General features: G+C 39.5%; 2 protein-coding genes across 2 annotated transcripts; one reads left to right on the forward strand and one right to left on the reverse strand.

Moving 5' to 3' along the window:
* rfk (riboflavin kinase) lies at nucleotides 1-5,756 on the reverse strand. Its single transcript, XM_012850289.3, has 4 exons — nucleotides 5,207-5,756; nucleotides 3,008-3,159; nucleotides 1,496-1,598; nucleotides 1-1,308 (listed from the first exon to the last, which is right to left on the reverse strand). The coding sequence occupies exons 1-4, from the start codon at nucleotides 5,286-5,288 to the stop codon at nucleotides 1,136-1,138; spliced, it is 510 nt and encodes a 169-aa protein (XP_012705743.2). The 5' UTR covers nucleotides 5,289-5,756; the 3' UTR covers nucleotides 1-1,135.
* On the forward strand, nucleotides 2,919-24,707 carry LOC105915995 (beta-1,3-galactosyl-O-glycosyl-glycoprotein beta-1,6-N-acetylglucosaminyltransferase-like). The gene is made up of 5 exons (XM_012850287.3): nucleotides 2,919-3,217; nucleotides 16,826-17,231; nucleotides 18,447-18,540; nucleotides 23,433-23,837; nucleotides 23,919-24,707. Exons 2-5 carry the CDS (start codon nucleotides 16,924-16,926, stop codon nucleotides 24,420-24,422), a joined length of 1,311 nt encoding a protein of 436 aa, XP_012705741.2. The 5' UTR covers nucleotides 2,919-3,217; nucleotides 16,826-16,923; the 3' UTR covers nucleotides 24,423-24,707.
* The last annotated feature ends 573 nt before the right edge of the window (nucleotides 24,708-25,280 follow it).

Below are 25,280 nucleotides of genomic sequence, written 5' to 3' on the forward strand. Positions count from 1 at the left end.
TGCTTTTAACAAGCCTTTATTAGATTAAATAATTAAATATACTTAAAAGAAATCACAGATGTAGGCTTTAAGGACTCATGGCAGGTTTTACAGAGAAAGTAAAAACTACACCCACAGTTTTCCTGTCATCTCAGATTCTAAATAAACAGTAAAAATCAGGGGTTTTAAAAGGTGGTAAAAAAATGTCTAAATGGCCAACAATTTATCTGAGAACATTTACGTATGATTATGTAAAAAAGAAATATCTTCATAAACTTAAAAGCCTTTTGCTGTATATACATATCAGATACATTGAGGTTTTCTCCTTTTAATCAATGTTTTACTATACCTAATAAAAAAACAAAACCCAAAGTGCTTGGTCATTCAAGCTTAGCGTTTTGTGTTTCACCTTCACCTTAATCAGCTTGGTTGATAATACCAAGGCCTTGGTGTCAAAGGTCCATTCAAATCCTACCTGGGTATAATGCTAAAACTTCTTAAAATGACTGATAAAATACAATTTATCAATAATTTATTAAACTAAATAACTCTCCAAGTTGCTACTGTGCTCTTGCCTCCAATTATTAATATATATTTATATATTCTGCTTTTAAAACCACAAATCTGATCAAATGTAGGCTTTAGAACAGATGGGGCAGCAATAATCAAAGCTCTGAACACCATTAAAGTTACATACGTTTGCAACTTATAGTTTATGATGGGTAATAAAGACTGTTAAACCTTATTCTCTAACGAAGTCTCATTTTCTGGATAATAATGCGGCACTGTTGACTTAAGTACACAAGGTTTACTTGAGGACTCATCCACTTTCCACCGTTTAGGGTTGGTTTAAATCTTTTACTGAAACTAAAAGAAAAAAAAAAAAAAAGTAGTGATTCTTATCTTTTTCTTCAAAAAGATTAAAAAAATATACAGAAGAACCAGACAATCAACTCTGAATATATACAGTTTAACAGGCTGTGTGCAATGAATCCAGAGAGGCTAGTAAACAGCGCTTTAACACAGAACCAAAAGAAAAACCCTACAGGGTGGCTGTTTGTGACAGTTGGCCGATTTTAAGAGGTCGTAAATATCAAAATCCTGAAATACGCGCTCATCTGCTCAGAGCACAAAGCGTTGCCGTCTCTGCCGGCTGTCAGTGGCCGTTGATGATGCTCTGAGACGTGGACACTGTGGAGGATGGAGACACCGGGGAGGAGGTGGTGGTGCTGGTGAAGAAGTTGTCATCTTTCAGTTTGCTGTGCTCTGGAAGCTCCAGCTGAGCCTTGGCTTCTTCAATGTCACTGTTGATGGCCGCAATGAGATCCTCTGGTTGCACAGATACGAAGGCAGCAGGAGGAAGGGTGTGTGCAGTGGGAAGAAAGATGAATAAAGAGCAGAAGAATGAGGAAGCAATAATGTTACTTGGATTTTTGCCTGACTACAGCACAAATACATTAAAGAATACGACTTTCACATCCAGGTCTTAAAAACTTTAGCTGAGCTAGATGCGTACCGAGTGAGGGGTAGCTCCTCTCTGAACGGATGTAGCCCAACAGAACGACACTCAGGATCTCCCCATAAAAGTCTTCTTTGAACTTGTGAATGACGTGCGTCTCCTAGAAGCCAAAAAGCAGTTATGGTAATTTCTATAACAGAAAAGATGCCAAAACTTTATTGAACTGTTTTATCCTGCAAAGCTGATTAGTAAAATTCTGTCCAAGAAAAAAAAATGCCTGTATTTTTACGGAAACTGGATGTGTGGGGATGGCCTGGGGATTATTGACGCCGTCAGTGTGTGTGTGTGTGTGTGTGTGGGTTTGAGTTGGTGTTCGGACCAGGTCCCAGCAACATACTTAGTTTTTTGTTTGGTTCCTGAGGAATTTGGGCTTTTAGCCATTAGTTGAGAATTTTGACTGTATACGTTGAACTACTTTCCTGACTTACTATATTTATCTATACTGCAGTGCATTGTTTATATATGGCAGAAGTTATGTGTCTTCTACCTTAGTTATATATATATAAAAAATTATCTCTGTATGCAGAACTAAAACTAAACTTATATTTATCAGATTGTTTTAATAGGCAACATCTAATCAATATTTTAGTTTAATGCTGTTCATGAAAAAGAAGCTTTTTTTTTATTTGAGTACCGTATTTTTAAGATGCCCTTTTTTTTTTAATAGTTTGACTGATCCTGCAGGTACAACGAATATAAAATATATAACAGTGTAAAAACGGCTCGTTACGTTGAAATGCGCTTCCGAGAACCTTGCCGGTAACTTGCTAGTTGGAGATACTGACTAAGTCAGCGACGTAGTCTGAAAATACGGTAGCTATGTTTATATCCAATTTTCATGTGCATAGTGAGCGAACTTTCAAAATGTTACATTAAAAAGAAAAATGGAAAATGCGACTTAGGCTTGTTTCCATCCACAGTTTGGAGTGAATTAACCAGGCTACGCAAAGCGTAATTTCCTCAGAAGCTGACGTTACACGTGGCTTTAATAAACAGCCACTTAATAAAGTTAAGTTTATCATTTTGTAATAATATGTTTCCTGGTATCAGATATGGTATTGAGTATTTTTCTTAGAGTTGGCAAGTTTGAAATTTTAGCATGACAACCCTACGTCACAAACCACAGAGTTATTTTTGACAACGTTGGTGTGATAAAGTCTGTATCCTGTCTTGATTGGGCGTAAACTTATATCCACCCAACTGAATACAGACAGAGATAAGACTCGAGTCACTGGACACCACTGAACCAACCAAAACCATGTCAAATGTGTAAACGATTAAACAAATAAGTTCCGGGCTTTTATTTTTTTCATTTTGTGAGCTTTGAGGAACATCAGGTTCAAAATTTGTGAATAAGGAAGTAAATCTTGTGACTTGGGGGGGCATTACAGGTTTAAAAAGGAAGAAACACCACATGCCAACCACCAGCCAAAAAACAGGTTGAACATGAAGGCGTTGCTCTTACTGATCCACGGGCATGGAATAAAAAGCCACCCGATTTGTGCTCACCATAGATTTCTTTGTGTTTTTGTAGTAAGGGTTCCATCCGATGCTCATCACCATTTTGTAAACGTCGCCATTCCCGACACAAGCCCAGCCATAATAGATTCCTGTGCTGATATCTGCTGGAAGATTGTCCACCACCGAATCCGGGAAGTTGGCTGGAGATCCGAGGGGGACAGAGCAAGGGAAGAAGAATAAAATGAAAAAGAGGTAAAGGTAAGCAAGACGATAAATTATATGGGTTTTAAGTGGTTGAATTTAGCCATTTAGAGTTGAGAATAGCAAATTTATTACATTTCCCCTTCAATCAGATAAAACCAAACTTTATTACAAAATGTTAGTATTTGTAAAACTGTGTTATTTGGTCTGCTTTGGAAGACCTTCTGTGACCTCAGCAGTGCAGCATCAGATAAAAATATAGAGAATATTATCCACAGGTAATCAAAAGTGTTGTTCAAAAGAACGTCTGAATCTGGATGATTTTGGTGTTTATGCCTTCCTTGTAATAATAAACTTCTATTAAATGTTTTATCTTACAATGTTGAAAAGAGAAAAACGACTCATTGGAAGGAATTGTGTAACATTCATTTTGAGAATGAAAGCTTCTTGGTACAGACAGTATTTTCTAATGAATTTACTTTTGAACAGCAAATCTGTTTTGTTTGTACAAATCAAAGAACATTCCTCTGTAAGGGGTAATTTAAGGGAAATTACTCTGTTAAACTATAAGAATATGCCAAGCAAATAATAATAATAATAATAATAATAATAATAATAATAATAATAATAATAATAATAATAATAGCACTACTACTAATAATAATAATAATGAACTTTTTCTTTGTTTCTGGACATCCGCAAAATATTCAAACATGGAAAATAGATTTGCATCTAGGGCTGGGCGATATGGACCAAAAATAATATATCTCGATATTTTTAGGCGGAATGCCGATATATGATATTTATCCCAATATGTTTTTCTTTTCATAAAGTAATTATAAAAAGGCATCACTGAATCAAAGCTTTATCCCAAATGTTCTCCGAGGCACATTTTTTTTTTACACTAGATAAATATGGTAATCAGCTGAAAAATAACCAACTACAATAAATAAAAGTATAATAACGCAAAATAGACCACCTCGATATAAAAAATATAGTTTAATCTTGTATCTCCTGCATTGTTTACATTTCAATTGTTTTACTTTTAAATCAGTGCTGCACCTTCTACTGTATTTTAAATCTACGGTAAATTACAAGCTGTATTCTTGCACTAATGCCCTCTGCACAATCAATTTCTGCACATAGAAATGGTTTTAAAAATACTCACCTGTACACTGTGACTTCTCCTGCATTGTCTACAATTAAATTACTTACTTTTAGATCACTGCTGCACCTCATACTGTAAATTCAATTCTTCTGCGATTTTACAAGCTGTACGCACTCTGTGCATACAAAATGACAAATAAAGTTGTCAAAGTCTGTCTAAGTCTATCTATTTTTAAACAAGCTAGATGTATTGCCGAGCCCTATTTGCACCCAATAATCGGATTCACTCATCCCTATTTTTTTTTTTTTTTAACAACACCCAGGGGAGTTCAGGGTTGCTGTAGGGTACTCAGAAAGCTGCCTTAAACTCCTGCCAAATATCATCAGCCTCTCCCACAAAACCCCAAACATTTGTTTTTATTTCGCATTTTTTTTTTGGCAAGTTGAAAATCCATTTTTCCTTCCACCTTGCTACTTAATTGTAATTGACACGATCAAACATCATTCAGTGTTTAATTTGTTTAGAAGCTGCCTGCTCATCATCCTCTGTTTATTTTAGGCTACATAAAAAAACACGACTTCCCGTATAGGAAAGATACACAAGGACATTCTGAGTCAACAGCAGCACTTCAGCATCTGCCTGGCTTCGTTGCGCAACTAACATTTACCTACGTAGAAAAAAAAAATAGGAGTTCCATTTACGTAAAAAAACGTTAGAATCATTTTTGAATATAATGCCCACGTACGCAGCATGATTTATTGATCCGGTAATAAACATGAACATTTAGATGGACTTATTACGTTAAGATGTACAGACCCCACATGGTTCTGAGAATCAGGAAAAACAGGCTGATTCGCAGTTTGCGTTATTTACGTAGACAGTTATCTTGTTAGCTAACTCTAAACCACGTAGCGTTTGGGGTCGGTTTCTTGTGTCACCTGTGGGAATTCCGAGTTCTTTGCTTCCTCTTCCAAATCCTCGAATGACCTCTCCTCGGCAGAAGTACGGCAGGCTCTTCATGGCTCGTATCCCGGGGAGCAGCTGTTTTAGACGGGGCTGCAGAATGACCTCGAACACGACACAAGGAAGTCAGCCTGACTCCCCAACCAGAACGGTTTTAGCGGCTAACACACTGCCCAGAGAAGACCGGCGTATGTTTGTGTTAAGGTTACGCCCCGGTACTCCGTTAGCTTCTCCTGCCAAGGTGCCTCGCTGAAAGCTGGTTAAAGTTGAAGCTCAGACACTGAGCGTAGAGGATGGTGAAAGTGAATCAGCTATGCTAACGATGCTAACTAGCTTCATCAGCCCCTTAAACGGGTGGACCCTAACCCTGACCAAGACAGCCGTTGCTGTAGTAACTCTGAATATTAACGTATTTGTTTCAGGGCTGCTGCTCTGCGGCGTGATGATGATGTTCAAGCTCAGGAAAAAAAAAAGCCGGCTACCTTTGACATGTGTTTGAACCCACTGCGTCACACTGCGTGATGTCAATGACCGGCTGGCTGCGTAACATTACTGTCGTGGTGCCTTCATGTACTGTGGGAAAAAGAAATAACATGAATAATTTTTTTTTTTAAATAAGACACCGATTCTCCTGGTAATGTTTCATTCTCTGTTGGAAATGTTCAAACAATCTGCGTATTGGTGAGATATGCAACTGTTACTTTGTGGTAAGTAGGACGTGTGTTGAATAGTAGTTACCCGTTTTCCTCATCCACGTTGGCATATTGTTGCACTGTGGTGCCCCCTAGTGGTGGGTAGATGAACTCAAGAATAAAATAAAGAATTGGTAAGTAGCTACTTGTAAAAAAAAAAAAAAAAAAAAACACACAAATAAGTAAATAAATAAACGTTTACCATGCATTGTCAGTGGAAACTTTTTGTTATTTATTCAAAATTCTACATCGTCTTCCTTGGCTTTACAGCATGAGCTCAAGCACCTACATACAAATATGAAAACCCAACATAGTTTTAAGGTTACGCCCCGGTAGAAAAGAAGAATAAAAATAGGTGCATTCAGCTTTCAACAATTAGATTTTATACTTAGAAACTGTTATAATTGTAAATAGTTGTAAATTATACATACTTCTCAGCAATAGAGAAAGTTGTTCTCTCCCTCTGTTCTTGCAGCCTTGGTTTGGGAGTTCTTACCGCTCATTCTTCACATGTATTCTGGTAAAAAACAAAACAAAAAAAACCCAGCTTTTTCCTTCCATGGAGAAATAGGAATGTCAGGAGTGGCTCTATGGAAGAGATCTTTGAAGACTTCGGGGAGTTCTAAATTTTAGTTCTTGTGAAGTGTGAAATGGCCATAAAGAACTTTGTTTTTGTTCTTGCAGCCTCAGGTAAAAGAACACATTTCTCTGTCCATGGTGAGTATGTATTGGCCGCATTTCAAACTTGTGTGTAACATCAGCATCATAAACCTGGATTTGTAGGAATGAATAGGGGAACTGATCATGTTTTACCCCCTGATAAGAGTTTCAGAGCCCGGCGTTGTGTTAGGTGAAGCAGCTCTGAGGTCAGACTCAGTGCCCCGTCTGTTTCTGTTTCGTTTTCAACAAGAGCTGAGAAGCCACTCTCACAGAGAGCGGTGTTGCTGAATGGTAAAAGTTAGAGCTACAAAAAAAGGACCTTCTCTCATCACAGTGCAGCATAGTTAGCATATGAGGCAAACAAACTTGTGTGTTGTTTGGTGTGAAAGGATATGGTGTCGACTCACATTACAGGACACTATTGCCAATGACAGAAACAAGTGTGAATGGACGAGAATCCACTGATTTTATTCTGGACATTTTTTGGATCGGGACCCACGAGCTGAGAAACACTAACCTTAACTAAGAAAGTAAAGAAAAATACTATCTGTGTTAGATTTAGAATTTACTGTATTTTGAACACAGATGATGTAGAAGGGATATTATTTATTTTTCACTTTCAGCATAGGAATTCTATTTCACTGAGGAGAGACAGTTCTTCTTATCCTAAATCTGTTAATACAAGGCATTTTATTATTATTATTTGTATAGTATTACTTCGACCTGTCCAGGGTGTACCCCGCCTCTCGCCCATTGACAGCTGGAGATAGGCACCAGCACCTCTCGTGACCCCAATAGGAATAAGCGTGTTGGAAAATTGATGGATGGATGAATGGATAGTATTATTACTATTATTAGCCATCCATCTGTCTTCTATACCAGATGCCTTGCAGCATTGAGGGGACCTGGTGTGTTTTTCCAGCAGTCACTAGGCAAGAAGTGGGGTACACCCTGGAAATAATGATTCACAGAAAGATTTTCATTAGAGACTACCAGTTGTTGTACTCTTGACCCTGCGTACAAATTAGAATTCGAAGCGTCTAATAAACTGGCTTGCAAAGTAAAAGCATGATGATGTAACAATACAAAAAAACAAACTCGCTCTCATATTAAACAATTTGATGAAAACTTGGTCATATAACGCTTAAAGTCTGTTTCCTGACAACTGGACCTTAGCTACATTTGTCCAGCTTTCTTGTGTGAAACATAGCCGTTTTTAGGTGCTTTTTTGGTGACGTGATCAGAACCTATATGCAACCTATATATATTCTGATCACATTTATCCAGAAAGCTCGCTGCCATTTTTTGTCTGAAATTAATCATATTAATTCTAATAGTTTCTTTGAAAAATGCTCAAAGGATATGAGCACCTGAGACTGTTTTTTATTTCCTCGTTCACACCAAGATAATGTGGAACCATATTGCAATGTAGAAGTGCTGCTGTTCCCCAACAGTCTGCAAAGAGGAAAGGGACAGTCCTACGTGCAATTTTAGTTTCAGCATGATCTTTGAAGTTTGGATGAAGAGTGATGAGCACTGCTGTTCACTTGAGCATGGTGGCTGAACATTGCGGCTGATTAAAAAAAACAACATTTATTTCTATTTTTATGTAGGCCTACTATAAAATACAACCCGAATCTGACAGATCAGTCATGGTCACTGATGTTATATCAGGACTCTATAACGGACATGGTTCTGTTGATATTGTGAAATATCAACCAGAGGGCAATTTATCTGAAACAAATCTAAGGCAGCTCTAGTGAACAGTGATGGTTCTAGACCAAATTTTGCAGGGGGGCCAGGGTGGGTCCAGTGTTTTCTCCTGGGGGCACAGAACCAGAGTTGGGGAATCCATATTCAGAAAGTAAGAAGCCCTGTCCAGAGATTAGTTTAAGCCATTTGCAGAGACAGGGACTAAAATCACCTGGTTAAATTAACAGGATGAAGGAAAACCAAGCTGGCCTTTTACTTTCTGAAACCAGATTAATCCACCTCTGCACAGAACTAAAGAATACAACAAAATAGGCCCATAATTCATCTTTCAATATAAGTGAGCCAAAGAGACACTTTTGGCTCTGGAATTTCAGAGCCTGTGTTCACAAAGACTTAAAGTAGCTCCTAGTGATGCCATTTAAGGAAAAATCTTGGAATTTCCAGAATTCTTTTTATAAGAATTTTAAGATAAGATAAAAGTTAAGATAAAAGTTATTCAGATTGCATCTTAGGCCTTCAGAGAGCTCCTAAAGTGACATAATGCAGTGAGGAGGACCTATGGTAAAAACAGAGAGAGCTGATTGGCTGATCCACCACCTAAACAGTGGAGGAAATGAGCACACAAACTTCTTTAACAATCATACAATTATTAATATGTAGATAAGATAAACTTTATCATCCCCATAAAGATAAATTAGTTTCAGTGGTCCGATGGGTTAAAAGTGCGGCTCTAGTAACATCATTTTATTGTGGATAAATAAATAATAGGAAAACTGCTGAAAACTTCTGAATTAAAAGTGAAGACATTTACAAATAATAAATATAAAAGAGGTGAGAATGTATTTTCTTTATATTATTATAATGTCAGTAGCCTAAATGGTCATCTAGAAGTGTGCATGTGTAATGGCATCTCCTCGCTTTTGATTGATGTATGGAGTGCTTCTCAATGTTCAGGCTGGTGTGTATGTTGCACCTTTTGCTCTTATGATTTTGAGAGGTATGTGATAACTTTTGATCTAAGTAAAGGACGAAGATGAAGCTGACGTCTTCACTCCATTTAACTTTATTCAAAAGAATGCCAAACCCTTTTCTGTGCATGCGCAAAACAATTCTGACAAAAACTGTCGACCTGAGAATCATCAATGAGCTGTAAATTGTGTATACAGCATTAATACTTCTAGTACCATATTAACAATGTTTTTAAATGACACAACAAATATTAACAGTGAAATATGAATCATCTCACCCCTTTTACTATGTTAATTATCAATACTTTTATATAATTTATTTTACCCTGTGTATGAAACACTTTTTAAGTGTTCTAATAATTTTGTAAATTTAACCTGCCACATGTGAAAGCACCAAGACGTGCAGAGAAAAAGGTGTTTTGTCTTTACATCTAAAACAAATATTTTTTCAAATGAAGTCTATTTTTTTTTATAACTAATCGTGGATTCCTTTAAAGTAAAACTGTAAAGGCAACAAATGAAGTTGGTCCAAGGCACCAATCATTTACAGTTTCCGTGCCAGTCCATATAATCATAGGAAATTGATGCAGTATTATGTCTTTTGGGCCATAGTCGGGGTAGGGACCAGTTCTACAGGGCACTGGTCCCTGTTGGCCACTGTTTAGAACTGCCCATGCTAGTGACTGAGGTCTGTCAATCTTAAATCGTTAGTAAAGCCCTTATTTCTAAGACGAAACAATAAAAAGCACTCTGAGGTAAGTTATTTTATAGCATTGTATTGGAATTACCTCAATATTACATTTATTCCTCTCATGGCACTATATAAATAAACCAAACTGAAATAAATAAAATCAAAATCAACTGAATTTACACTGAACAGAACATAAGTGAGTTGAACCAAATCAAACTGAGCTTCATTGTACTTAATTGAATTAAATGAAGTTATGTTGAATACGTTATTGAAACCTAAACATATTGTAACTCATGTTATAGTCATTTTATTCTGTGTGTGAAAGGAGCATTAGCAGCTTTGTCACAATGATTAGAACAGGGTCTGAGAATGTAACCCAAGGTTTGTTCCTCCAAATGTTAAATATTACATTTTAACTACACTTTACTATTACACTTTATGACCAGATACATGACCTCAAGGAGAGCAGACTGTCGTTCATAACAGGGAAGTTCACTGGTTTATAAACATTTATAATTTCCTCCTATAAATATATGTAAATCTTTCACTTCTAAATAGCATGTTCCCATCAATGTAATGTTAAACTAAAATGGGTAAACACCTAAAATCCACCTGCTTTTTATCAGCTTTGTGACCTCTGAAAAATGTTCAGACACCCATATAAAGACTTGTCACTGTCAGTGTATGGGTCAAAAGCCGTTTTCATCATGTAATTCTGGTACACTAGTCCTCAACAAGACCGCAGACATAGTTTCCGCCATCTAGTCATTGATTTGAACCAAATCAAACTGAAATTCTTTATACTCATTTGAGTCAAACTGAATTAAATTAAATAATTTACTGAACATAAACATACTGTAACATATTTATGTTCATTTAATTCAGCGTGTGAAAGGAGAGTGAGAATATTGTCAGCTATGTCAGTGATTAGAACAAAGTCTGAGAATGCAAGCCAAGTAATTTAGACTTTATTGCAGTTTTATAAAGTTTTATATTAGGATCTCAAGGAGTGTAAACCAAAAGCAAGAGGAGGAGGACTACCTTACCAGTTTATCCAATCTTTGTGCCTTATGCTTCCCATAAACATATACATAAACTTCACTTTTAAAATCCGTGTTTTTAACAGAGTAACCTAATACAAAATTGGGTAACTATATATCTCAAATCCACTCGTTCTTACATCACCTTTATGACCTCTGAAATCTTAGCTGTATCCATCCATCCATCCATCCATCCATCCATCCATCCATCCATCCATCCATCCATCCATCCATCCATCCTCTTCCGCTTATCCGGGGTCGGGTCGCGGGGGTAGCAGCTTCAGTAGGGAGGCCCAGACGTTCCTCTCCCCAGCCACTTGGGCCAGCTCCTCAGGAGGAATCCCAAGGCGTTCCCAGGCCAGCCGGGAGACATAGTCCCTCCAGCGTGTCCTGGGTCTTCCCCTGGGCCTCCTCCTGGTGGGACGTGCCCGGAACACCTCACCAGGGAGGCGTCCAGGAGGCATCCTGACCAGATGCCCGAGCCACCTCAACTGGCTCCTCTCGACGTGGAGGAGCAGCGGCTCTACTCTGAGTCCTCCCCGGATGACTGAGCTCCTCACCCTATCTCTAAGGGAGAGCCCAGACACACTACGGAGAAAACTCATTTCAGCCGCTTGTATCCGGGATCTCGTTCTTTCGGTCACGACCCAAAGCTCATGACCATAGATGAGGGTAGGAACGTAGATCGACCGGTAAATCGAGAGCTTCGCCTTTTGGCTCAGCTCTCTCTTCACCACAACGGATCGGTACAGCGCCCGCTTCACAGCAGACGCTGCACCAATCCGCCTGTCGATCTCCCGCTCCATCTTCCCCTCATTCGTGAACAAGACCCCAAGATACTTGAACTCCTCCACTAGGGGCAGGACATCCTCCCCAACCCGGAGAAGGCACTCTACCCTTTTCCGGTTCAAGACCATGGTCTCGGATTTGGAGGCACTGATTTTCATCCCGGCCGCTTCGCACTCGGCTGCGAACCGCTCCAGTGAGAGCTGTAGATCACGTCCTGATGAAGCCAATAGGACCACGTCATCCGCGAATAGCAGAGACGCAATCCTAAAGCCACCAAAACGGATCCCCTCAACACCTTGGCTGCGCCTAGAAATTCTGTCCATAATAGTTATGAACAGAATCGATGACAAAGAGCAACCTTGACGGAGTCCAACTCTCACCGGAAACTATATCTCAAATCCACCTGTTCTTATATCACCTTTATGACCTCTAAAATCTTAGCTGTGTTCAGTCCCCCAGATGAAGACTTGTTCAAACACAACAAGGAAATAAAGAGTCTTGACTTCCCTCTTCAGAATTTTAATGAGGTTAAATAGGGGGTCAAAAGTCGTTTTCACACATATAATTCTGGTACACTAGTCCTCAACAAGACTGCAGACACAGTTTCCGCCATCTAGCCGTTGATTTTAACCAAATCAAACTGAAATTCTTTATACTCAGTTGAGTCAAAATGAATTAAATTCAATAATTTACTGAACATAAACATACTGTAACACATTTATGTTAATTTTATTAAGCGTGTGAAAGGAGAGTGAGAATATTGTCAGCTATGTCAGTGATTAGAACAAAGTCTGAGAATGCAAGCCAAATAATTTAGACTTTATTGCAGTTTTATGAAGTTTTATATTATGACCTCAAGGAGTGTAAACCAAAAGCAAGAGGAGCAGACTACCTTACCAGTTTAGCCTTTCTTTGTGCCTTATGCTTCCCATAAACATATACATAAACTTCACTTTTAAAACCCATGTTTTTAACAGTGTAACCTAATACAAAATTGGGTAACTATATATCTCAATTCCACCCGTTCTTACATCACCTTTATGACCTCTGAAATCTTAGCTGTATTCAGTCCCCCAGATGAAGACTCGTTCAAACACAGCAAGGAATTAAAGACTCTTGACTTCCCTCTTTAGAATTTAAATGAGGTTAAATAAAAGGTCAAAAGATGTTTTCATTATGTAGTTTTGGTACACTTGTCCACAACAGGAATGTAGACACATCAAGTTTCAACTGTCTAGTTGATGATTTTAGTCATGCTTGAAGGTACAGCTTCTTAAAGAGAGACTTCTTTCTTAGCTAACATCCTCTTGGTTCATGTTGATGTTGAGCTTACCCGATTGTGGGCGGAGACACTGGAGGTCCAGCAGCTTTTATTGCTTATATCTAATGTCACGCTGTACACATTTTTATTTTAAAGATATAGTTATTATGATTACTATAATTATAAGGATTTTTCACGAGCCTGATTTATTTCTTTTTTTTGGTGACCCCCTGCGCACTTGGTGACCTACAAGCAGTGTTTCATGCGGATGGGGTGCAGCTCCAGCGTTGGGTAAATAGTAATAGTTTTGCAGACTCTGGATTATGGTCTGATTTTAAGTGAGCTTGGTCTTACTAGTGCTGAAGAGCTCAGTGTTCCAGAACAATTGTCTGTTATGAGAGACAATTGTGTCAGAGCCTCAAAGAGTGAATAACTCAGCAAGGTGAGGGCCTGATTACCACTCAAGTGAGCAAAACCAATCTGGTGTCTGTCTCCGGGAACCAGCTCCTCTTTAAGTTCATCCTAATGAGCTTGCACCTATCAGACACACCCAGCAAGGAGAGGAGAATCGACACGCACATACAACAACCCGCATACAGCCATGTGGATATGACAACCTGTGTCCCCGTTTTACGCTTTTAGAAAGCCAATCTGGAAAAAGGAACGGTTCAAATCCACAATTAAAATTGCATAATTGATAGAACAGTCATGCCAGTGCTCTTGACCAGCATTTACAGTTGTTATGTTTATACATCACTTGTGACACTTAAAACAGTATCTAGGGAAGCAGCTATATTCTGCTGTGATCTGAAAAAAATAAAAGCCTTGTTTTGGTGTTACACAGCAGGGCAGTGATATGCACTGTTGGCTGACAGTAAAAAGGTCCCGGGTTCAAATTCTGGCCTAGATGTCTATGTATGTCTATGGAGAACTCCCATCAGCAAGTAAGAATCAATGGATCATTATCTATACCTAAAACTAATACTTTCGCGGTGATTTAATGAACGTAGCCTTAATCAGTAAAAAAAATAAAAGTATTAATTGTCGTCATGATCACTGAGTCTGGGAGCGGCCATTAATGACCAAATATGGTAACACCTCACTCCTGGCGTCTTCTGGAAGTGACGTCACGGTGCAGTAAGCCGAGGGCGATTCTCCGCGCTATACAAGCAAATTCAATAGAAACTATTATACACATCTGCGATCAACAACAATTATTTCGCATTTCGAGAGGACTTCACCATTGAAATTCGCGAGAGCTATTGTTGAAGCAACAATGCCCACGTGCATGGCCGTTGGATGTTGCAATACATTGGGTAAAAGTGAAAAAAAAAAACATTAGTTATTTCACCTTTCCACTACACCACAGCTGCAGCAGACAGATTCAACTCACATCGTCCCTTTTTGGTCTCCTTGGCTCAAACTGGTATGGCTGTAATTCGTCAAAAGTCAGGTTGCTATCAAGAAAGTCTTCCATATATTCCAAATCGCTATCAAATGATGACGATAAATCCACGAAACTCCCATAGCTGTCGCTATTAAATCCATTACTCTCTGCCAGTGACGGACTGGGATTAAAAAACGGCCCTGGCATTTTCACCAACCAGCGGCCCACATGGGGATGCGCACGCACGCGCGCTCACGTGCCCGCAACACACAGATATAACTTCACATGCACGGAAATAACACGCAAGTTTGTAGCCCCATTGGAGTTGAACTCTAACTTGAATATGTATTAAAACTGAACCAAGAGGCATTTGGCTTATTAGTGGGCCGAGAGATAATGTAGGCCTACAATGAACAGGGTGAGAGGGGCCGCGCACACCCGACGATCATGCCGCCTCGTGATTGGCCGGCCCAAACGGCCCACGAAGGCCCGCGGCCCTTCTGGCATCTGCCCAAATGCCAGACCGTCCAGTCCGTCACTGCTCTCTGCTTCGCATACTGCTCTAGTCGCCATCTTGGATAATAGCGCGTTGTGACAAACACCAGATACAGCATTGGGACTTTTTTTTTTTTCAGCATTGGGACTTTTTTTATAGAACTATATTGAACATATTGTATAAACAAACAAGCAGACAGTTACACAGAAGAACATTAGACGGGTGCTCTAATCAGCATTGGGACTTGCTCGACAGCCGATACCGCACCATGACGTCACAAACTGGGAGGTGGCAGTACTGTTCTTTGACCAACATGGATGCCTCCAGTAAAGCACATTCAAATAAAAATGACTCTTAATTAAAATAACTTATCATTTACTGAACAGTGTGTAATTATTTTGTATTTAAAGTACTTTGAGAAGTTTGAATTCTTAATATGAACGGACTTCTCCTTTAAATCAAAGTCCGCATAACATTTCATCAGGGTTTTCTACCATCACATTTCTCTTCCTGATGATCACCAGGGTGGCGTGTACCACAGACTAACAGATAAATGGTGACCCAGTGTGAGGCAATTACTTTAATCGCTGTAAATGGTTAAATACACTCATGCGTAATGCTGCGCAGTGGATATATATCGGTGTGTTCTAATTCCTCCTGCTCCCCCTCCCTCCTGAGATTGTCCATCCGAATGCACAGCTTGAAAGGAGTTTCAACACTGAGCCGCTGTGAAACTGTCATTCGGTGTTTAAAACTGCAATCAAGTTTACTTTTTAAGAAGTTATTTTAATATGGACATCTGTGTTTTTAACTTTGATTACCCTTTAATAAACTGTGTAATTTTTTTCTCAGTTTCTTTTTTTTTTTTATCCTTGGTTGCCATTTCACCATGGAAAAAAAAAATCAGCTGACTCATTTTTAACACGCATTAATATTCATGAGGTGCTTTGCATTGACCATTTATGGTTGAATCTGAGCGTGTAGAGGGCCGAACATGAGGCAGAACCTGGTACACAAATGTTCAGGTACAGTTGTGATCTACAAAGAAAAATTGCATGCTGGTGTGCGTACGCATGGTTTTATAAAACAAATTTTTTTTGGCATATGCCATTATCTTTTTCTTGCCGTATGTAATCTTTTAGCATGGATTATATGCAGATCCAGGTGAGTTAATCATACCATTGTTTTTTCAAGCCTGCCTTAAGCAGTCCCTATACCCACCAATTCCCAGTTATTTTTAAACGTAATAGATTAATTGGAACATTTGTGCCTTCTGGTTATATTTAGCTTCCACCAGCTCGTAACAAACAAGCTCCTGCTGGAGTTATATATTACATCTATCATTTGCAAAACAAAACAATCATTGTAGTTCTGTAAGAATAGTGGATAAAATATGTTTAAATTACACCATAGCTTTCGTATTTGTTTAGCTTTACTTGTGAAGATGTTCCTAATTCCTCATTAACAGCACAACAGAACTTATGCACCTTTCCTCCTTTTGCCACCTTTCTTTTTGTTTATTAAGCCGATGTGTGACAAGTAAATTTCTCCACTGTGAGATCAATGAAGCCCTATCTTATCTTATCTGAACTGTGGAAAGGTGTGGTTGTTGTCCTGTCCTTGTGAAACCAAATCTTTCTCTCTCTTGGTCTCAGTCATTGTCTCTTGTCTCTCTAAAAAAACAGCACATATAGAGATTTTTACATTTTAATACATACCAACATCAAGCATGGGAAAATATTAAACTCTGATTAAACATAGTATTTTATTTTCAGGAGACATGATGAACCCTACAACTATATCAAAGGGGCTTTGGAAAATACCCCTCTCTGTTATTAAAAGATAAAGGCTTTGTTCAACATTTTAATAAAGTTGTTATTGTTTATCCAATCTAAAGGTGATCGCCGACTGAAGGAAATCTAACATCTTGGGAGAGACTGCTGGCTTCTTTACAGAACTCACTAAAAGCATCTTTCCTGAGGTCTCCTTGAAAACATGCGATTGCTCAGACAAAGATGGTGGCAACTGTTACTGAAGTTGAGCGTTGTGCTGGGATCACTGTTGCTGCTGTTTCTGGTCCTGCAATGGGACAGCCCCTTGCCTCCTGAACTGATCCACAGTCCCAACTGGTTGGAGTACCAGGATTATGAATTTGGCGCAGAGGGAGTTTGTAACTGCTCAGCAATCCAACGGGGAGACTCGGAGGCACTGCAGCAAGCCAAATTATTAACCATTACAAGAGACTTTCGGAAGAATATTCAGATCCCTGACGAGTATTACATTAATGAAACCGAGGACTGCAGGTGGGTTGCTTTAAACTACAGCGCCTCGCCTTGAACCTTTTTCCATTTTGTCATGTTAAGACCACAATCATCAAAGTATTCTATAGAGATTTTACGTGACAGGACAACACACAATAGAGCATCATTGTGAAGTGGAGAGAAAATTATGCATGTTTTAAAATGTTTTTTTCAAAATGAAAATCTGTTTAGAATGCATTTGTATTCAAACCCCCTAATGTCACAATGCCCAGGTGGTTAGCTTATTGTTAGTGTGTTGTTGGTTCCTGGGGATTATACATCTTTCCGTTTTTCACCTTTTAGTGTTGTTAGTCTTTTGATTCTGTTCCTTCTTTATTGTTTCCTGTCATTATTTAGTATGTTGTTCATTATAGATCAAATTAGTTACTCTTGCTTCAGTGAGATTCTTATTTTCTTTCCTGTCTTCTGTTCAGTTAGTGATATTATTTTGTCATTGAATCTTTTATTTAGTGTGCTTTGTATTCTTAGGTTCTTTATTAATATTGTCTCTGTCATACCATTGCCCTTCCTCTCCCTCAACTTAATAACATATCATATCAGCTGTTGCAAATTACTCTTTCCTGCCGTCCCTGCTGATTACTTCCCTATTTATACTACTGGCTTCCTCGCCCTCCTCGTCGGATCCTCTGTTATACTACCCTGGTTCTGGTTCTTGCCATCGTCTGCCCTGCCTGTAAGTTTTGCCATTTGGTTTATAATAGGTATCATTACTTCACTTCATCATGCGGCTCCCAAGCTCTTGTGTGCTCTTCTGTCCATCTACAAGCACCCAAAACCTGACACCTAAGGACTTCAGAAAATACTTATTTATTTATTCTTAAAAAGAAATTACACACGGGAGGACTTTACTTGTTTAACTAATCTATTATTTAGGTAACCTCTTAGTGGAATAGATTGAAGAGGATTTTATTTAATGGTATCAGAATAAAGATAGCTTAATAGCAATATATGACAATATTTTCAGGCTTTTACATTTTCAAAATAAAAGGAACCTACTTATCATTTCCTTCCATTTCACACATATGCACTACTTTGTCTTGGTCTATAGGAGAGAACCTTATTAAAAAGGAATGTGGTTATATTGAAACAAAATGTAAAAAGGTTTAAGGGCTATGAACACTGTAGCAAAGCACTCTACGTTTCAGTAATTAATAAATTATACTGACATGTCGACCAATACATGTAACATTGTTCCAGGGAATTCACGTCAAAGAGGAAATACATAACATTTTCTCTAAGCAAAGAAGAGGAGGAATTTCCTCTGGCATATTCCATGGTTGTTCATCACAAGGTCAGTAAATTCTAACTTTTAAAGAATAATGTAAATAAAGTTTGAAAAACTGAATTTGGTTTAACAACCTTCTCTTGTGGTATGAGATTTAAGTTAAACTTTGGTAAGGAACAGACGTGTAAAATCAAAGTTTGGAAAGTGTGTTTTATGTTTTAATCCCTGGAAATTTGTTCATTTTAGGCTCCACGTGTGTCCCTAGGACACACAAATGCGCTAAACGATTTATTAGTTTGCTTTTGTATTTATTTTAATGTCATTAGTAATTCCAATACCCCATTAACAACACAGTTCTGAAGGGCTGTGCCTTGACTTACATAGTCATCCATTCATTTTCAAGCCTTTCTATGGCCTAAACCTGACCCTAAACCTAATTGACACCTTAGTCCTAAACCTAACCCTTAGCTAAGAAAAGAAGGTGAGGACCAAAAAAAGGTCCTCATGTTACTTGTAAGTCCTCGCTGTACAAGCAAAATGAGTAAAAAATGTTCTGGCTCAGTTGCAAGTACAATAACACACACACACACACACACACACACACACACACACACACGCACGCACGCACGCACGCACACACACACGTTTTACTGGGGAAGGCAGTCAGAATTAGTGGAGACAGCAGCTGTGCCTTATTTTAATATTAGTTTAAGCTGATGTGTGATCCAAATATCCTTATATCCTTGAGAAATATCCAAATCTATCATGCATATACAATTATACAAACCTAATTTGTATTTTCACATTTTATTCATGATTTTATTTATAATGAATTATCTTTTTACTGTTTACCAATTCTGGCAGATTTCTTTAGTGTCATTAGTTGCATTTGCATCAAGGTTTTTTTTTTAATGTGCATTTTGAAGTATTGCATTAAACCAGGTTGATGCAACTGGCAAAATTCGAATTAGCTCAATAAATTTTCCAAAAATGTTTTTACACTCGATTGAGGTGTTTTTTGACTTTTTCATAAAACAATAAATGCGCTAAAGAGAAGATGGAAACACATCTGTCGAATCAGTTCTGACGTGGTGAATGTTTATCTCATATGACTGATCAACTGTTTCTGCTGCCATCTTCTTCCTGAATGCTCCCATAATGCAGGGGCTGGAAGCAACAATCGGTACGTGTGGACCAATGAAGAGACTAGAGCATTTCTTATTCTCATCTGTGAAAAAAATAATCCACACATTCATTAAAGCCTCAGTCCATTACTGATCTGTGGTCCATGCTAGTTAGCAACCTCTACTTCCTGTTTATTACAGCCAACATCAACGTATGACGACATTATGCTGGGCGTTACCTGTTTAATTTGCTATGAACTAGTTGATGGAAACACGTTGACTGTGCATTTTGGTTTTTCCAACACATTTAAAGAGTGCAAAATTAGGTGCAGTACTCGCCAAAAACACAGAGGGCCTTTTTGTAAAGCCCATGGGGATATTTTTTAAATAAAAGCAGAGCTGCTGCTTACCCTACAGGCAGTAAAGACACTGTAAGGAATACAGCAGTTTGCGCACAAAAAATATCCCCTGCATTACGGTGTCCCCGGCAGGACAAACATGACCTGCCGGGGCAGGAGAGCAACAACAGCACCCTGTTTTGGAACATTTATGCACTGCTTTACATCTACCCTTCTTTATTTGATGCTGTCTCTGCCATAAAAAACTAAACAGAACATAAAAAGAATTAACTGAAAGAGCCCCTAACCGTCTTAACATCAACAATAAAATGTATTGCTCAGATTTATCTTGTAAGAAATGTATGTTTGTGTGCCGTTGAGTGTCTTATGTGTGTCTGTGAGCTATCTTTGCCTTTTCCCTCTGCCACAGCTTCCATCCTCTTTCTATCTTCTGCTGCTCCTCTTCTGTTTTTGAGACCTGTTCTTCATACGACAGGTTTTTGGGAGGATGACTGGTCCTGGGTGGGTTTCTCTTGGAATCCCACTGCTCTGCAGTGAAATTGGAATGCCATGGGGTGCATTTTCTCCTGCCTTATCCCCTTCCTCTTGGCTGGCTTGTTTGTCTTTTTGGTTAATTTCTCTAAGCTGCAGACAGGGTACAGTTTCCTCCATGCTGACTGCACCTGCATTCTGTTGCAGGTCTGCCTCTAACCTTGTGTCATTCAGATCTAAATCTGATTCCTCCTCCTCAGCTGTAGGTTTGCCCTCCAAAAATGCACTGGGTGAGAAGGGTTCTGTGTACCACTCTTTCTGGGCCACCATCCTCCGGTTGTGTCACGTACACTGGTATTTTAGGCTCTTTCTTCACCACAATATATGGATGTGGCTCCCACTTGTCTCTGAGCTTCTGCCGTCCTTCCACATGACATATTTTGACCAGCACCCGGTCCCCTGGGCTGAACTCTTGAGCCTTTGCTTTTTGATCATAATACTTCTTTTGTTGTTTCTTGGCAATCCTAGAACTGTGATTAGCCTGTGCATAAGCCTCCAGCAGGCAGTCATGGAGGGTCTGCACATTAGAGTTTGAGTTTCCAAAACACCAGATCCACTGGAAGTCTGGGATGTCTCCCAAACATTTAATAGTACGGAGTGTATCCAGTTGAGTCATGTCTCGTGCAGTTGTACGCATGGGTTGTGGCATCCACATATTCATGTCAACTTGGCTTTAGGTGAGGTGGCAGAGTTCCCAGCATATTCATTAGGGTCCGGTTGAACCTTTCAGTGGTCCCACTGCCCTGTGAGTGATATGGAGTGGTGTGAGTTTTAGTGATGCCAGTGATCTTGCATAGTTCTTTTACAATTGCACTCTCAAAACTGCGTCCTTGATCTGCATGGAGCTTTGCTGGAAAACCGAACCGGCAGAAGAAATTATTCCACAGAACCTTGACTGCAGTGTGTGCTTTTTGGTCTTTGGTGGGGTAGGCTTGAGCATAACGGGAAAAGTGATCTGTTACAACAAGCACGTTTTCAGTGCCGCCCTTTGACTTTTCCAGGCAGAGAAAGTCTACACACACAAGCTCCATGGGGGCATTGCTGTGGATGCTGACCAGAGGAGCTCCAATACTGCTTGTGGGGGTCTTCCTAAGACAACATCTTTTACAGTAGAATCGCTCTCTTATCAGCTGTAGAGTTCTCTCAAAGCCTAAATGACCTGAATCATCATGCAGAGCAGTTTTAGCCACCACCTCCAGCTTCTCTGGCAAGATGAGCTGCTAAATGCGTCCTCTTTGCCCATCTGTGATGCATCTGTATAGGATGCCATTTCTGACCATCAACCTCCTCCACTCTTTTATGAGAAGGCTCCCAGGACCAAGGTCACAACAGGCTATATGCCAACTGTAAAGGTGACATACTTTTTTTTAAAACCTGAGCCAGCACTGCAACTTCCAGTAGCGATCTGCCTCCTATTGTTTGCTTTTAAGGTTGTCGATGATTAAGGTTAAAGTATTTAAATATCAACGAGTTTCTGGTTGCTGAGCTGTTCGTAAATGGTAAATGGCTTGTGCTTGTATAGCGCTTTAACTAATTTGATGACCTCCATAGTCATTCACTCATTCATTCACACCCTGACGGTGGTGAGCTATTTTAGTAGCTATAGCTACCCTGGGGCAGACTGACAGAGGCAAGGCTGCCATACAACAGCGCTACCTGGCCCTCTGACCACCACCAGCAGGCAATGCAGGTGAAGTGTCTTGCACAAGGACACACCAACGGAGACAGTCAGAGCGGGGGATCTAGCCGGCAACCCGCCAATTACAGGATGAACTCCCTAACCTCTTTGCCACCATTGCATCAAGCAGGTATAATTCAGTACTTAGCTTATTCACCTTTCCTGCTGATAAGGAGTTAAGGCACCAGTGGGTTATTGCTATTCGCAGGGACAAATTTTTAATAACTTCCCACACCCGGTGCGTAGTATCAGAAAAAGGATGACGGCTTTTGAAAAGGGGAGCTGCTCCGGTCTTATTTCAGTGGAATAACTTCTCCCTTTCGCTTCCAAGACTGGTGGTTTGGAAGAGAAGGCAAAGACCGCCATTGGAGGTTGAAGATAACGCTCCTTACAATGTACCGAAGGACATGTCCATGGAACATGACTATGCGTTGGCTCCAGACCCAGCAGGAGTTGATCTGGTGTTGGAGGACTATCAGTCTCCCCCTGGAGAAAATACACCAGCTACGACTCCAGGTTAAGAGCCTAACGCTGAAGCAGAGGTTTGGCATTCACTGTTTTGCTGCCTCGGACAAGGATTCTCATTTGTCACCCGAGGTGGAAGTAACATTCCCTGTAAACATTTGGTCCTCTCCATCAACAATGTCTTAGTCATCTTAGTTAGTTTTTTTTCTTTACTTCCTGGTTCCTGAGCCAAACATATGAGCGTTCCCAAAACAGAGTGCAGCATTTTACCTTGGCAAATGAGCAGCAGGCTTCAAATATGGAGACAGTAAGAGAAGTGGACCAAAAATACAACAGAATACAACATTGCTTACAAGGATAGGTGTACAGCTATCCTGTGTAAGCAAAAAGTCAGTAGGGTTTCACCGCAACATGACTTTTAAGGAAACAGTTGTCGTGGCAGGCTGTTGTTGTGATTTGAGACACTAAGTGTAATTATTACATATTTTTTCTTTATTTTATGGTAAATATTTTACTTATTGGTCCTTTAAGATTAGAATATTAGACCAAAAAATAAATAAAAAGAGGAAATGCTTTAAGACCAATAACATGCAAAAGAGTAATAGAAAATGTTATTTTTGTTAGGATTAAATCAGAGTTAAGGCAGGTATTTACTGTAATTTGTAAAAGAGAGTAACATATTTTACGTTTTTTGTGTTGAAAGTTCTGTTAGAAAAGTTAATGTTTACTTCTTCACAAAGTAATGTTTCACCCATGTAAAAAAATCAAGGAACTGAATTATTTTTTTCTGTGTCAACTTAGGTGCAGAACTTTGAACGACTGCTGCGAGCCATTTATGCACCTCAGAACATTTATTGTGTTCACGTGGATGAAAAAGCCCAGCCCTCTGTAAAAGTTGCCATTCGGAGCATTGCTTCCTGTTTCCCCAATGTCTTCATGGTCAGTCGGGCTGTGAGTGTGGTCTATGCTGGTTGGCCCCGTGTCCAAGCTGACCTTAACTGCATGGCTGACCTCTATAATGCCAGTGCAGAGTGGAAGTACTTCATCAACCTTTGTGGCCAAGACTTCCCTCTAAAAACTAACTTGGAAATGGTAAGGATGCTGCGCTTGCTGAAAGGTGGCAACAGCATGGAGTCAGAAAACATGCCTGAAGGGAAGAAGTGGAGGATATCACAGATTCACGAGATTGTTGATGGGACAATAAAGGTAAACTTGGAGAACATTTGTAGCTACGTTAATCTCAAGACTGGCATTAATTGTGATTCTTGTGTATTTCTATGCTTTCAGTCAACGGGAAAGTCAAAGAGTCCACCTCCCTTCAACCTGCCCATTAAGTCAGGAAACGCCTACATCGTGGTAACTCGGGGCTACGTCCGCAGTGTTTTGGAAGACACCAGAATACGATCCCTTATTGAGTGGTCCAAGGACACCTACAGTCCAGATGAGTTCCTATGGGCCACCATTCAGCGTATCCCTGGTGTCCCCGGCTCAACAAGGCCCCACACTAAGTACGACCAGACAGACATTAATGCCATTGCACGGCTGGTAAAGTGGGTGTGGCATGAGGGATTGGAGGATTCAGCAGTGTACCCTGAGTGTCAGGGCAACCATGTAAGGTCCATATGTGTGTATGGAGCTGGGGACCTACCATGGCTCCTGGAGAACCACCACCTCTTTGCCAACAAGTTTGACACTTATACTGATCCTATTCCTGTCTTCTGCTTAGAGAAACATCTCCGACAGAAAGCTCTGGCTGAGTCAGAGGGTGAATATTTTTTTTGGTCTCGTTAGATGACTTAAAATAAGATTATCTGCTACATCTTACAGAAAGAGCTTCCCTATCTCTACCTGCAATTTCTTCTGACCTGAACACTGACCAACATCTTGCAGCTTCTCTCCTTTACTACATTTATCGTGCCTCAAAGAATTTTCCCCTTTCATGAGACTGATCTAACAAGTTTGCGATGCAGATAGTTACCCCTCCTGTTCCTGATTCTGGTACTTGTTTTGAATGTCTGTTTTGTATAACATTTTGAAAACCAAATAACAAGTATTAAATAATAAAAAAAGCTGGTAACCACATTATTCGTGTTGTCCTTATTAATATTGTTATCCAATTAACATTGAAGGTAGCTCTGTTGTTTAGAACCATTACTAATAATACAATTTAATATGTATATCCCCTGATATTGTTTTTGTTATGTAAAATGCACAAATGATATTTTCATGTCCTCAAATAATGGAATTGTGTGAGTACTTGTTCTTTTATATCTCAGTGCTGCATATGATACAGCTGATCGCAATATTCTCCTAGAAAGACTTAAACATACTGTAGCGATTAAAGGAAAACAATTAGGCTGGTTTAAATCTTATCTGTCTGACAGATTCCAGTTTGTTCATGTCAATGATAATGTCATGAATTAGGTTTTTGTTTTTCTTCGTTTTGGACTTTTTTGGGCTAATAAGTTTCCATTCCCCTCACCCAACAGCCATTTGTCACTATCCAGTCAGCTCAGCCTCCTTAGAGTTAAGCTACCACACCTGGTCGGCAGTGAAACCCCCTCGGTGGACCCAGCTCGTTTTACCCGTCGGGCGACCCCCACTGAAAATATTGGTTTGGATACAAGATGCTCAAAACAGAAAAGTATA

This window comes from Fundulus heteroclitus, chromosome 12, assembly GCF_011125445.2.
Source record: "Fundulus heteroclitus isolate FHET01 chromosome 12, MU-UCD_Fhet_4.1, whole genome shotgun sequence".
Classification (NCBI taxonomy): Eukaryota; Metazoa; Chordata; class Actinopteri; order Cyprinodontiformes; family Fundulidae; genus Fundulus; species Fundulus heteroclitus.

What these genes read in the sequence shown, in the direction of transcription:
- rfk (XM_012850289.3), bottom strand. Translation starts at nt 5,288, where the DNA reads ATGAAGAGCCTGCCGTACTTCTGCCGAGGAGAGGTCATTCGAGGATTT. An exon ending in AAAACACAAAGAAATCTATG is followed by an intron (nt 1,599 to 3,007) that starts GTGAGCACAAAT and finishes TTTGGCTTCTAG; the next exon opens with GAGACGCACGTCATTCACAA. An exon ending in GAGGAGCTACCCCTCACTCG is followed by an intron (nt 1,309 to 1,495) that starts GTACGCATCTAG and finishes CTGTGCAACCAG; the next exon opens with AGGATCTCATTGCGGCCATC.
- LOC105915995 (XM_012850287.3), top strand. Translation starts at nt 16,924, where the DNA reads ATGCGATTGCTCAGACAAAGATGGTGGCAACTGTTACTGAAGTTGAGC. An exon ending in AATGAAACCGAGGACTGCAG is followed by an intron (nt 17,232 to 18,446) that starts GTGGGTTGCTTT and finishes ACATTGTTCCAG; the next exon opens with GGAATTCACGTCAAAGAGGA. An exon ending in TTGTTGATGGGACAATAAAG is followed by an intron (nt 23,838 to 23,918) that starts GTAAACTTGGAG and finishes CTATGCTTTCAG; the next exon opens with TCAACGGGAAAGTCAAAGAG.